Genomic DNA, 12,989 nt, shown 5'->3' on the forward strand with positions numbered 1-12,989 from the left:
TCTTGAGACCAGAGTTCAGTTGCTATCACCAGGCAACTCACAACCTTCAAGAGATCTGTTTCCTCCTCTTGCCTCCAATGGCCTCTCTCTCTCTCTCTCTCTCTCTCTCTCTCTCTCTCTCACACACACACACACACACACACACACACACAACTTAATTCTTTTTAAATAGGCTTATATGCATGTCATCATGTCCTCAAGCTTCTCCTATGGTAAACACTTCTAGACACTCTACATGCAATTATGACCATGACAAATTGGAGAGGTTTTCAAAAGATTCCTGGGGGCTGGAGAGATAGCTCAGTGGTTAAGAACACTGGCTGCTTTTCCAGAGGTCCTGAGTTCAATTCCCAGCAACCACATGGTAGCTCATGACCATCTATCTTTAAAGTGATCTGATGCCCACTTCTGGCATGTCACTCCTACATTTAAACAAAAACAAAAAAACTGAAGTTACAGCTGCCAGTGAAAACACCTGAATTTCAGTAGTATGATTTTATTTTATTTTCTGTTTGTTTGAGACAAGGTTTTTCTGTGTTTACAACAGCTTTGGCTGTTTTGGAACTCACTATGTAGACTAGGCTGGCCTCAAACTCATGAAGATCCACCTGCCTCTGCCTTTTGAGTACTGGGATTAAAGGCATATACCATGCCTGGCCAAGCAGTCTGATATTTAGATATCTTGTATGAGAGCATGTGTAAGAAAACTGTGAATATACTATGAACTGTGGATGGGACAGTGTGCAGAATGTTCTTCCCATGAGGTGGCCTTCTAGAAAGAATTGCATATGCTGTGATAAGTGAATGCACTTGAAAGTCAGGACGTGAAGGGGATGCCCTGGCATGACCACATTACCTCCGAGGGAAAGACAAAGCCGGGGAGGAAAGAGCCTTGGCTCTTTTTACAGGACCAAAGATGATAAGACATAACATCAGGTATATTCCCTTGCTGTCCTTGTATTCATGTAGGCTAACTAAACATCACATTTGCTTTTTATAAAATGGAAAGTGCTTTGTTTACACTACTCAAGCCCCACAGTCTTGTTCTGAAACCTCTGAAACCATTACACTAACAGAAAAATGGAATGTTTAAGACCTTAAATGGCCATGGCAAAGCATTCAGTAAATCCCATCATACAGAGGGCAGAGGTGAGTGTATCTCTTTGAAGCCAGCCAGGTTCACACACTTCCAAGCCAAGCAAGACTACACAATGAGACTATTTCTTAAAAACCAAACCAACAACAAAAACCAAGACAAAAAAGACAAGCCAGGTGTGGCAGCTACAGTCTGTAAATCCAGACCCCCAGCTTGTGTTGGATAGACACAGGAGGATTGCTGGAGCTTGCTGGCCATAGGGAAAACAACAAGGAATAAAATAGAGAAAGGCCTGCGAAGTCCTCCCCTTGCATCCAAGAGTAAATGAACACAGATATAGACAGACACACATTCCCCAGCAATGCTCCCCTGTTTAAAACGGTTTGCTTACTATTTCATTTAAAGACAGAATTTACAAAAGGCTATTATTGTTCAACCAAATCAAAAAGGAGTCACATGTTAAAAGCCCATGTGATCAAGTATTTATTTTGATCTCCCAAGAAACCAGGAAAGAGCTAACAGTCAAATCTCCAAGCAGGTTAGTTTCAGCTGGCATGATAAGGAAGTCCTGCTTTTAACCTTTGGAACGAAAATAACTTGAAAACAATCTGCTTTTAGTTGTTCCTTCTTTCCTCAGCTCTTTTCTATTTGGAACACCAAACTTCTGTTCAGCTCATCAGAATGTTCATTGCATAGAATGAGAAACTGTCTGATTCTAGGATCATTAAAGTCTTTAAAACTGCTGTAAATTTTTTAAAGAAAGCCAGAGTCAATTTTCCAAGGACGCTTAGAAGCACTCAAAATGGTCCAGCATTTGACACACCATTGTAGGCTTTCCTAAAATACAGCCTCTAACTAAAGTAGTATCTTGAACCCCTGGCAACAGGATCATTTACCTTTATTCCAAGGTTAGGAAGACACCTAAATCTGCATGTGTTGGGTGTTCAGGCAGACTGCAAGGGGCTCCTATTGTAAGACCTAAAGTCCTTATGAGATTGTCTAAGACAAAGAAGCACGTCACAGGGCCTATGTTGATTCCATGTGTGCTAAGTGTGTCCGTGACAGGATCAATCGAGCTTTCCTTATTGAGGAGCAGAAAATTATTGTGAAAGTGTTGAAGGCACAAGCACAGAGTCAGAAAGCAAAATAAATATGCAGCTTTTTAAAGTAATAAAAATCAAAGCTTAGAAGAAAGAAAGAGAACCCCAAATCAGGCAGGCATGGTGGCAGGCTTTTTTAATCTCTGCACTTGGAAGGCAGGTAGATAAGCTCTCTTGAGTTGGAGGCCAGACTTTACAGAACAAGTTTCAGGACAGCCAGGGCTACACAGGGAAACCTTATCTCAAAAGAAACAAAAAACAAACCCAGAGTCGGTACAGTGGCTTTCAATTCCCTCCATGAGCCCTCTTTGCTTCTGACCTCTTCTGCCTCTTGTTTTAGTGGCTTTCTCATTATCTGCCAGTCACACTGGCTTCCTTGTTCTTCTTTTTTTTTTTTTTTTTCGAGACAGGGTTTCTCTGTGTAGCCCTGGCTGTTCTGGAACTCACTCTGTAGACCAGGCTGGCCTCGAACTCAGAAATCCGCCTGCCTCTGCCTCCCAAGTGCTGGGATTAAAGGCATGCGCCACCACCGCCCGGACCTCTAAAATGTTCTGACAGTCCTGGTTTAGGGACTCGGCACTTTGTGTTCTTTTGCCACCTCTTCTCCCCTCACCTCATTCGTGCTTGGTTGCTTTTTTCTCTAGTATCGCTTTTTAAAAATACTCAGTATTTCTCCCGTAATCTTATTCCATACCTCTTTATGACTCCTTACTCCCTGACACATACTTGTGGTTTGGTCCAGATCAAAGTCAAATCAAGTCAGAGGAATTTTTGTCTGCTTTGCCATCATTTCCCTAATCCTAAAACAGTTCTTGGCACAGAGACATTAATTCTAAATGATGAAACAGGCTCCTTGCCTCAAAAATCTCTCTTCTGTTGAGTTGGCATAATTAAAATGAAATTGCTGTGTTCAGTAAGAATACACGAACATCCAAATCTTCTCAAAAGATTCACGCAGGCAGATGAGATGTAATGGTTAATTTGAGGCTATGCTAATAAACCCAATACTCAAGACTTGTAAACTATAACGCATTAGGAAATTGTGAAATTTCCTGGCTGTCCTGGAACTCACTCTGTAGCATTAGGAAAATGCTACAACCGAGCAAAGAAGCCACATCTTGTCAATTACTCTTTCCTCGCTTTGAAAACTTTTCAGAGAAATTTTCGTTTAATTTTCTTCCTTCCTTCCTTCCTTCCTTCCTTCCTTCCTTCCTTCCTTCCTTCCTTCCCTCCCTCCCTCCCTCCTTCTTTCTTTCCTTTCTTTCTCTCTCTCTCTCTCTCTTTCTTTCTTTCTTTCCTTCTTTCTTTCTTTCTTTCTTTCTTTGGTTTTTTGAGACAGGGTTTCTCTGTGTAGCCCTGGCTGTCCTGGAACTCACTCTGTAGACCAGGCTGGCCTCCCACTCAGAAATCTACCTGCCTCTGCCTCCCAAGTGCTGGGACTAAAGGCGTGCACCACCACTGTCCGGCTCATTTAATTTTCTTAACCCCTCTTTCTAGAATTCAGACGGCCGGCTGTCTGTGAATCGTGTCATCGAAGTCGGGTGTGTAACACCGGTTAGTCTAGGAGTGCGTAGAGAACGGCTAACTGGATCTGAAGCAAGCCCATCTTCTACCACGCCGCAAGATGGGTGCCAGCCATTTTGTCGCGCGTAGGTCCCCGATTGAGGGGTGGTAGGGAATGCAGCTGTAGCTGTCAGAAACAGTGGCCACAGAACGGTGAGCATTTCCCAGCCTAGTGTGAGCTAAAGGCTCCTAGTGAGCTAGCCCGCCATGAAGCCAAAAGCAGGGCGGAGCACTGAACGCGGGCTATTAACGTCCTAGGTTCCCGAGCTCCTTAATTCTACCTTCCCAGGTTTTCCTCCCAACCCGCTACGCGCACATCTAGCGCGCAGGCGCACAAATAAACGTCGCGCCTCCTCGGGGTTCGGGACCGAGGACTCTTGCGCGCGCTTCTCCGACCCCTCCCTTGATTGGTCAGATTGCAGCGCCATCACGCCTCCCCCTGCGTTCAAGGTTGAGTAGGAAGCGGAGGGGCGGGGCTTCCGCGCGCGTGCGCAATGCTTTAGCTGCTCCATTGCTGCTATTGCGTTGCAAAAAAAAAAAAAAAAAAAAAAAATTCTGACTAGGTCGCTTTGGGCCTTTTCTGTGGTAGAGAATCTAAAGGAAAAGCTTTCTGCAACCGAAGGGACAGCCGGGTAGTGTTACGTTTTCGGTACCTGGCCTCCCTGGCTCACCGGAGTTTCACCAACGGGATGAGGGAAGGGCCTTGAGAGTTGAGGACCGTAGAGGATAAAACCATTAGTTTTCGGCGCTGGGCGTTTTGAAAGGCGACTCAGGCCCTATTTTCTACGTAGCTCTCTCCAGACTACTGGTTTAAACACCACCCCCGAACCATACTGACAAACCTTCGCAGCCCGCAGCCCCTCCTTGCAGCGTGTGGGAGCCGCCAGCGTGCCCAGCAGCTAGCCTGCCTACCTCCAGAAGAGCCTAGCGCGTGCACCATCCCCACCCCCTGGCCTCCCTCCCCTCCTGCTGCTTTCACGCACTCGCAGTGATTGTTTTGCCCGCTCCCGCCGCCGCCGCCGCCGCCAGAGGACCAGCGGCGCTTGTGCAAACCGGGAAGATGGCGGCCGGCGGCGGCGGAGGCAGCAGTAAGGCCTCCTCCTCGTCGGCCTCGTCCGCAGGAGCCCTGGAGTCTTCGTTGGATCGAAAATTCCAGTCGGTGACCAACACCATGGAATCCATTCAAGGCTTGTCGTCTTGGTGTATAGAAAACAAGAAACACCACAGTACAATCGTCTACCATTGGATGAAGTGGCTCCGGAGATGTGAGTGTGGGGGTGACTAGGAAGGGGGGAGGCTGGGGAAATCGGAGGAAATGCTGCCCAAAACACTCTGGGGTTTGCCCACGGAGCTGCTGCATTCAGTTGGGGTTCACATTAAAGATCGGACGCGAGTGTTCCCTAGCCCAGACTCCATCCTAGGCACGGTTGCCCTGATCTGCAGGGGGCTCATAGCTTGGAATTTTTCAGCCTCACATTTAGCGTGACCTTGGGCCGTTGGGCCTAGACCCAGAGAGATTTACGTGTTTCCCTTCCGAGCCCTGTAAGGTGTGTTGTTGATTATCCTGAACCTTCACGGAAATTGTCGCGTCCGTTTATTTCTTATAGGCCTTGACGTGTTAATGATCTCTGGGTTTCCTGTTGGTTACTCAAGCTATGGTTTAAGCTGTCCACTTCCCTGGAATATGCTGGACCATTCAGTGTTTTCCGCCGACGTGAAACTTGTGATTAGAAAGGGGCCTTCTCTTGATAACTGTGGGTGAAACTTGGCATGTGTTTTAAGGAGGATTTCCCTGGATGAATGTGAAGCAATATGAGCTTTAGAGAGCTGTGAGGCGACCACCTGTTTTCCCTTTACCTGTGTTCGCAACAGTAAAATACAGACTACAGGATACTGACGAGACACCACTGTAGACTGTAATCATCATTGGTACCGAAGTATAAAATATAGCCGACCACTTTTTAATCCCCTGACGTACACTTTACAGAATTAAGTTTGTTTGCATAGGCAATCAAAATGGAAAATGTGGATTTTAAAATATTTGTTTTAGCATATAAGCCCTCCCTCCCAAGTTATACTTCTTTGCCTTCAACCTGTGGGGTTCTCCCCGCACCGCTGCTTTAATATAGAAAAGAGGTCTTCTAAAAATATGAATCGTTAAACTGGGCGTGGTGGCTCATGTCATTCCAGAGGCTGAGGCAGGAGGATTGCGGCACCACAAGTCTGTGTTCTACACAGTAAATTTCAAGCAGTCATAACCTCAACTCCATACATATTTATTTGACTTTTAGTTTACTCCCTGTCTATATAGCCTCTTGCCAGTGGTACTCAGTTAACAGTTTTTTTTTATTCCACCTCTGTCTTTGCTGCTATAATATTTTTGAGTTTACTTGTTAGTGAACAAGTGGGTAAAACTTCAGAATTGTAGGCCCCAAATTTGAATTCTTTTGTATTTCAAGTTATTGATGGACAGTTGTTTTATGGTTCTTTGGAATACAGTGCTGAGAAAGATAGTTGAGAGAAAGGACAGAATTGTCTAGTCCTTATTTTACTGTTATCAGGTTTTTTTTTACTTCTTGCCAAGAGGTTAAACTAGAATCTGCAGTATCTGTCACCTTCAGAGACTCACATATTTTGTATCTGCCACATGACAGCCATTTCCTTATTCCTTCTAACATACTTTATAGTCTACTGAGTTACACATGAGGAAACTAGGGCTAAGAAATGTCAGTGATGGTTAGGATTGGGCTCTGTCATTAACTTTGTGAACAGTGTTTGGTGTGTTGGGTACATAGTGTAGTAAGCAATGCTAATGTGAGGACATCTTCCACCATTTTAAATAAATTTACCAAATTATGAAGCGTTTTTTACATGCCTTACTGTTGGCCTCTAGTGCTTTAACCCTATGGCTACATATTTTCAAGAATAAGTTGGTCCCTATCTCTGCATTGTGGGATCACAAGTGACAATTATACTTTTTTTATTCCTAGTCAGGAATAATGAGAAATGCTAGGACCAGAATTTTTCCTGTCTCTGCTGTTGTTTGTGTCTGAGTTTATTTCCTTTGGTACTAAAAGTAGGAGGGCAGTATTTTATCTGAAAAGTGGATTCTACTGATTTAAATGAAGTGAAATTCGTTTGGCTTTTTAAGACCTGCTATCAGTTTCATAGTGGAGTGGAACTCATACTTTCTAAAATGGCTAAGGATAATTTGGGGACATTTGTATCTACAGGTGATAAACATCCGCCTCATGAATAAAGCCCGAGTGGTGAAGGCTAGGTTGCAAATGGTTGGTGTACTGGGCCAGTATTGTCACCTAATTTTTAGACCTTCACAGACTTGCTAAGTTTGCTCAAGTATTCCCAGTCTTTCTGTCCATTTTCCTGACGCTACTCTTGCTTTTCCCTTTTCTTATGACATCCATTATTTAGTCATTTAGACCTCGGTTAAATTTAAGTGACTGTACTAGATATATAGGATGATGGATAGATAGATATGTTTTATTTCTGTCATTTTGTGGTACATGTAATTCTGTGAAATCACCACCATTGAGCTACACCTTAAGTCACCAGAGGGGTTTTCAATGAATCCTTAATCTTGTGGTGTGTAATAATAGTAACAGACTTTTTATTCATTGTAAAGGAAAACATTTAACGAGCAAGCATGCTTCTTGAAGATGGATTCCATAGGCAGGCTCCATTGATTGCATCCAGGCAAGTCTGTAACAGTCATTATCTTCTGTCAGTCTAGGCTACCCTGACTAGTTTGGTATTTAGTATGTAGCCCACACTGGGCTCCAGCCCAAGTATCTGCCTCTCAGCTTCCCTGTTGCTGGGTTTGTAGCTGTTCACTGCCATACTTGGCAGCCATAATTTTCTGAAGTGATCTTTCTATGGTATGAACAGATACCATGCCTCTACTTTCTTTTTTGAGACAGGATATCTCTCTGTGTAGTGTTGGCTTTCCTGGAACTTGTTATGTAGACTAGGCTTGCCTTGAATTAAAAGAGATGAACCTATTTCTGCTTTCAGAATGCTGGATTAAAGATGTTGGCTGCTGTGCCAGCTCATGCTTCTATTTTTTAACCTTTCAGCGATCTCCTGTTGCAGTAGGTTTAGGTTATATGTTTTTGTGCTGTGGTCTCTCCAAGAGTCTGTCTACCTGTACTGCCTGCTTCTCAGGCTTCTTCAGATTCTGCCACCTTCTCATGTAGATGTCATCTCAAACATTCCCCTCCTCAGAATGTCCTTTTCTCTTTAATTGCTATTACATCTTCCATTTCTTTCTTTCCTTTTTTTTTTTTTTCCTCCTAAGACAGGGTCTCACTATGTAGCTTTCTGGCTGTCCTGGAACTCACTATGTAGACTGGGGTGGCATAAAACTTAAAGATCCGCCTGCCTCTGCCTCCTGAGTGCTGGGATTAAAGGCGTGCTCCACTATACCAGATGGCATAGCATCTTTTTTTTTTTCAGCATGCTAAATTACTGTATTGACTTGTTATATCTTTATCGCTTATTTTTCTCCAATGTCAGGGCTGTGTCTTGTTTGTCTCTCTGTATCCCAAACCATTTGATATTGATCAGTAACTATTTGCCAAAATAATGTTGCAAAATGGCTAATAAAATCCTCGTTCCTGGCTTGGTGGTGCATGTCTGCAGTGCATGTCTGGCACTTGGGACTCTGAGGCAGAAGGAGTATAAGTTTGAAGCTAACCTGGGCTGTTCTGTCATAAACCCCTAACCCAAAACACTTGAACAATTTTTTTAAAGGTTTATCTATTTATTATTTATTTTTATGTATGTGAGTACACTGTGGCTGTCTTCAAACACACCAGATGAGGGCATCAGATCTCATTACAGATAGTTGTGAGCTACCATGTGGTTGCTGGGAATTGAACTCAGGACCTCTGGAAGAGCAGTCAGTGCTCTTAACCACTGAGCCATCTCTCCACCCCTAAACGATTTTTTTTTTAAAAAATCCTTTTTATGAAAATATTTATATGCCGGGCAGTGGTGGCGCACGCCTTTAATCCCAGCACTTGGGAGGCAGAGGCAGGTGGATTTCTGAGTTCGAGGCCAGCCTGGTCTACAGAGTGAGTTCCAGGACAGCCAGGACTACACAGAGAGACCCTGTCTCGAAAAACCAAAAAAAAAAAAAAAAAAAAAGAAAATATTTATAATTTAGTGAAACTGTAGGGGTAGCTTGTCTGCTGGTTCAGGATACAGCTTTACAAGGAGTTATGTGTAATTTAACCAGGTTATCCTTTTTATATTTCACTTTTCTCTCCCAATTTTAGTGTAAAACAGGAGTCAGTATAGGAAGGTAGAAAAACCCAGGCTTTAGGTTTAGAGTTAGGCTGAGATCTTAGCTCCAGTGCTTCATCCCAAGGGATGCACTATGTATAGAACTTAAGCCATGGCCTTTATCTCTTATCTGCAGGGAGCATTGTACTCTCATAGAATTTGTGGCCTGGGTTTAAGGAGGTAATGCATGGATCTTAGTATAGAGTTAACCTACAGAAATGTTAATCGTTTGCTGCTGAGACCCTGAACATTCAGCAGAGTTACCGCAAAGCTTTGCGTGGCGTGTGGGGGTGGGGTCACCCAGTCAATGTGAGAGAATTGGATCAACTTCTCAGTGAGTTAGGAGGTGTTCTGAACAACTAGTGGGACAAAATAAAAATGTTCTGTCCTGAAACCCCTATTTTATCTTATTTTTTTAATTATTCATTTATCTTACGTATGTGAGTACACAGCAGCTGTCTTCAGACACTCCAGAGAGGGCATGGGATCCCACTTAGCTATTAAAAAATATTCTTTTGCATTTATTTGTCTTAGGGAAGGGAATACACCCATGCCACAGGGCATGTATGGTCAGAGAACAGTTTCTGGGAGTCAGTTCTCTTCCTCCATCTTATGGGTTTCAGAGATGGATCTCAGGTCATCAGGCTTGATAGCCAACTCCTTTTCCACTTGAGGCATCACCCTAGACAATTCTTCAACTCTGTTTAGTTACATTTACAAAAAGTAGGCAACCAGATGTGGTGGTGCGTCCTATAATCACAGCATTCAGGAAGCAGAGACGGGAAGGAGAAAAGCAGAGCCTGTCCACAGGAAACACAAGAGAGGGAGAGAAGAGGAGCGGGTAAGGGGACGCCCTTTCTGTTCAATTCAGAGGTCTTCATACAGACTTCGGCATGTACAGCTAAGCTAATGCTTTTTGTTGTTGTTTGTTTGTTTTTGGACTGTGTGGCCCAGTCTATCCTGGAGTTGCAGTTACTGCCTTTGATCTATGGGATGGCTTTGAGTTCAGGTTCCAGAGTGTACTGTGAAGCTGACATGATTTCATAGTTGTCTTTGATTGAGTGCTTCCTATGTCTCATGCTCTGTTCTAAGAAGCATTTTATACATAGTAACTCAGAATAACACACTAATCCTCAAAATAATTTTTTAATTCTTTTCTTATATATTACATCCCTACTTCAATTTTCTTCCCTTCCTTCTCTCTTCCTAGTTCCACCTCCCCTCTCCCCAGATCACTTTTCCTCATTTCCCTTCAGAAAAGGAAAGGGCAGGCCTCCCACAGATAACAAACATGGCATATCAAGTTGCAATACAGCTAGGCACCTCCCCTCATATCAAGGCTGGACAAAACAATCCAGTTGGAGGAAAAGGTCCTAAAAGCAGGCAAAAGAATCAGAGGCAGCCCATGCTCCTACTGTTAAGAGTTGGAATAATTCTTTTTTTTTTTTTTTTTGGTTTTTCGAGACAGGGTTTCTCTGTGTAGCCCTGGCTGTCCTGGAACTCACTCTGTAGACCAGGCTGGCCTCGAACTCAGAAATCCACCTGCCTCTGCCTCCCAAGTGCTGGGATTAAAGGCGTGCGCCACCACCGCCCGGCTTCTTTTTTTTTTTTTTCTTTTTTTTTGGTTTTTTTTTTTTTTTTTTTGGAATAATTCTTAAAAGTAGGTGTTATTAGGAGAACCACTTTACATTTGAGAAAATAGGAACAGATAGGTTATATAGCTTGCCCCTGTCTGTAAACCGAGTTTAAACCAGGCATTTTCAGCCACTATACATACTACATGGCCTTTCGTACTCATACAGTATTTCTATAATGCAGAGAATCCTTGATAAGTTCCTTATCATTTAAGCCTAGGCCATGTAGATTATCTAGAATGTTGAGTTATTGTTTCTCATATTTTAATCTTTTAGGGCTTCATGTGTTTCAGACTGGCCTTGCAATTCCTTATTTTTATGCTTCCAGTGTTGGGTTTGTAGGTGTGTACTACTATGCCTAACCTTTAAAACAACAAAACCCAGGGTTGAACTGTGTATTGTTGGCTGTCATGAAACTTACTATGAAGACCAGGAGGCTAAACTTACTTAGAGACCCTCCTGCCTCAGCCTCCTGAGTGCTGAGATTAAAGGTGCACACCTGCACCACCACACCCTGAAAACCTAATATATATTTTTTAATTGACATAAAATTGTACATACTTGTGTCCTTACTGTATACTTATATTTATTGTATATAATGTTCAAACCAAGGTGGATGTTATTTCCTCAGACACTTATTTCTTTGTGGAGAATGTTGAAATTTTTATTTTTATTTTATGTATGTGCTCTGTGTGTGTTGTGTGTGTGTGTGTGTGTGTGTGTATACACCACTTGAAGACCTGGTGCCTGCCTAGCCAGAAAAGTATTGGATCCCCTAGAACTGGATACAGGTGGTTGTGAGCTGCCATGTGGGTGACATTGTCATATTTTTGTTGTTGTTTGCTTGCTTCTTTGACTGTGTAGCCCAGACTAGCCTGGAATCACAGTATTATATTTGAGCTATACAGTGATTTCTTAGTTTAACCTTCAGGTTCCAAAGTGGACTTTACAGACAAACCCAGGACCCTCTTTCTAGCCTTGAGGTTTTAGTTTTGGAGGGTGGGTGGGTTGGGGGGTTGGGTTTTTTATTCCCCTTCTGTGGTAAAAATAATTATTTGATGTTTTGAAAATCATGTTTGGTTTTAATCTAATAAAATAGGAAAAACAAGTTGAATGTATTTAAACTGTGTACTAAATAAAAGCCTCTCTGAATGTGAGGTTTATTTACACTAAATAATAAAAGGAAGTCTTGGGCTAGTGAGATGGCTCAGTGGTTAAAAGCACTGACTGTTCTTCCAGAGGTCATGAGTTCAAATCCCAGCAACCACATGGTGGCTCACAACCATCTGTAATTAGATCTGATGCCCTCTTATGGGGTGTCTGAAGACAGCTATAGTGTACTTACATATAATAATAAAAAATTTAAAAAAAAGGAAGTCTTGGTCACATAATGTTTGGAGTGCATGCTGGTCAATACAGAGTTCAATCTGCAATCACATATATGTTGTGGGGTAAAAGTACTTGGGATTACGCCTAGAATCTTGAAGTGCCAGGCATGTGACCTATGGTACCACTGAGCTAACTCAGCCTGCTAGCTTACCTTTGATTATGATACTTACCAAAGACCCAGAACCATTTTCTGAAGGTCTGGTCTCTGAAATGTAGCTCTTCCCTTAACTATTTACTGTCTTTGTAATCTATCTGTTGTAGCAGGTGTTTACACTAGATTTGAAGAGTACAGCAGTATTACCATAGATACGCAGTGTTTATGTGAGTAATACAGGTGAAACAGATACTGCATTCAACTTTGTTGTGAAACATTTTTGTGTTTTGAGATGGAGTGTTGTCTAGGCTTTGTTCAACTCAAGATCCTCGTGCCTTAGCCTCCTAAGTAGCTAGAATGAGAGGTGTGACCACAGCATCCAGCTGCAAGATATGTTTTGCTTATAAGTTGCTTCACTTTACATCTACTTCCCCAATAAATACTTTCAATGAATTACAAATAACTGTACAAATTTGATATAGTGTGATATAGTTGTATTTAAAGATTTTATTTTGTATGTGTTTGAGTATTTACTTACATGTGTGTATTCGTACCACATGTATGCCTGTTACCTGTGGAGGCCAGACAAGGACATTGGATCTCCTGGAATTAGAATACAGATGTTTGTGAGCTACCATTTGGATGCTGGGAACTGAACTTGGATCCTCTGGAAGATAAGCTAGTGTTCTTGACTGCTGAGCCATCTCTCAGTCTGTTCCTTTGTTTGTTTGTTTGTTTGTTTTCTGAAGATATGGTTTCTCTGTGTAACTTTGTCTGTCTTGGAACTCAGTCTGTAGACCAAGTTGGCC

At 42.6% G+C, this 12,989-nt stretch overlaps 1 protein-coding gene across 4 annotated transcripts in view; it reads left to right on the forward strand.

Moving 5' to 3' along the window:
* Window positions 1-4,242: 4,242 nt before the first annotated feature.
* Rprd2 (regulation of nuclear pre-mRNA domain containing 2) overlaps window positions 4,243-12,989 on the forward strand; it is a 53,881-nt gene continuing 45,134 nt past the window's right edge. For all 4 annotated transcript variants that reach the window (XM_028789631.1, XM_028789633.1, XM_028789634.1 and 1 more), the window contains exon 1: window positions 4,243-5,024. In XM_028789631.1, the coding sequence (XP_028645464.1) occupies window positions 4,820-5,024 (205 nt within the window). In that variant the 5' untranslated portion in view covers window positions 4,243-4,819. The remainder of the gene's footprint in view (window positions 5,025-12,989) is intronic.

The sequence above is a fragment of the Grammomys surdaster genome, unplaced genomic scaffold (assembly GCF_004785775.1).
Source record: "Grammomys surdaster isolate TR1022 unplaced genomic scaffold, NIH_TR_1.0 125849, whole genome shotgun sequence".
Taxonomy (NCBI): domain Eukaryota; kingdom Metazoa; phylum Chordata; class Mammalia; order Rodentia; family Muridae; genus Grammomys; species Grammomys surdaster.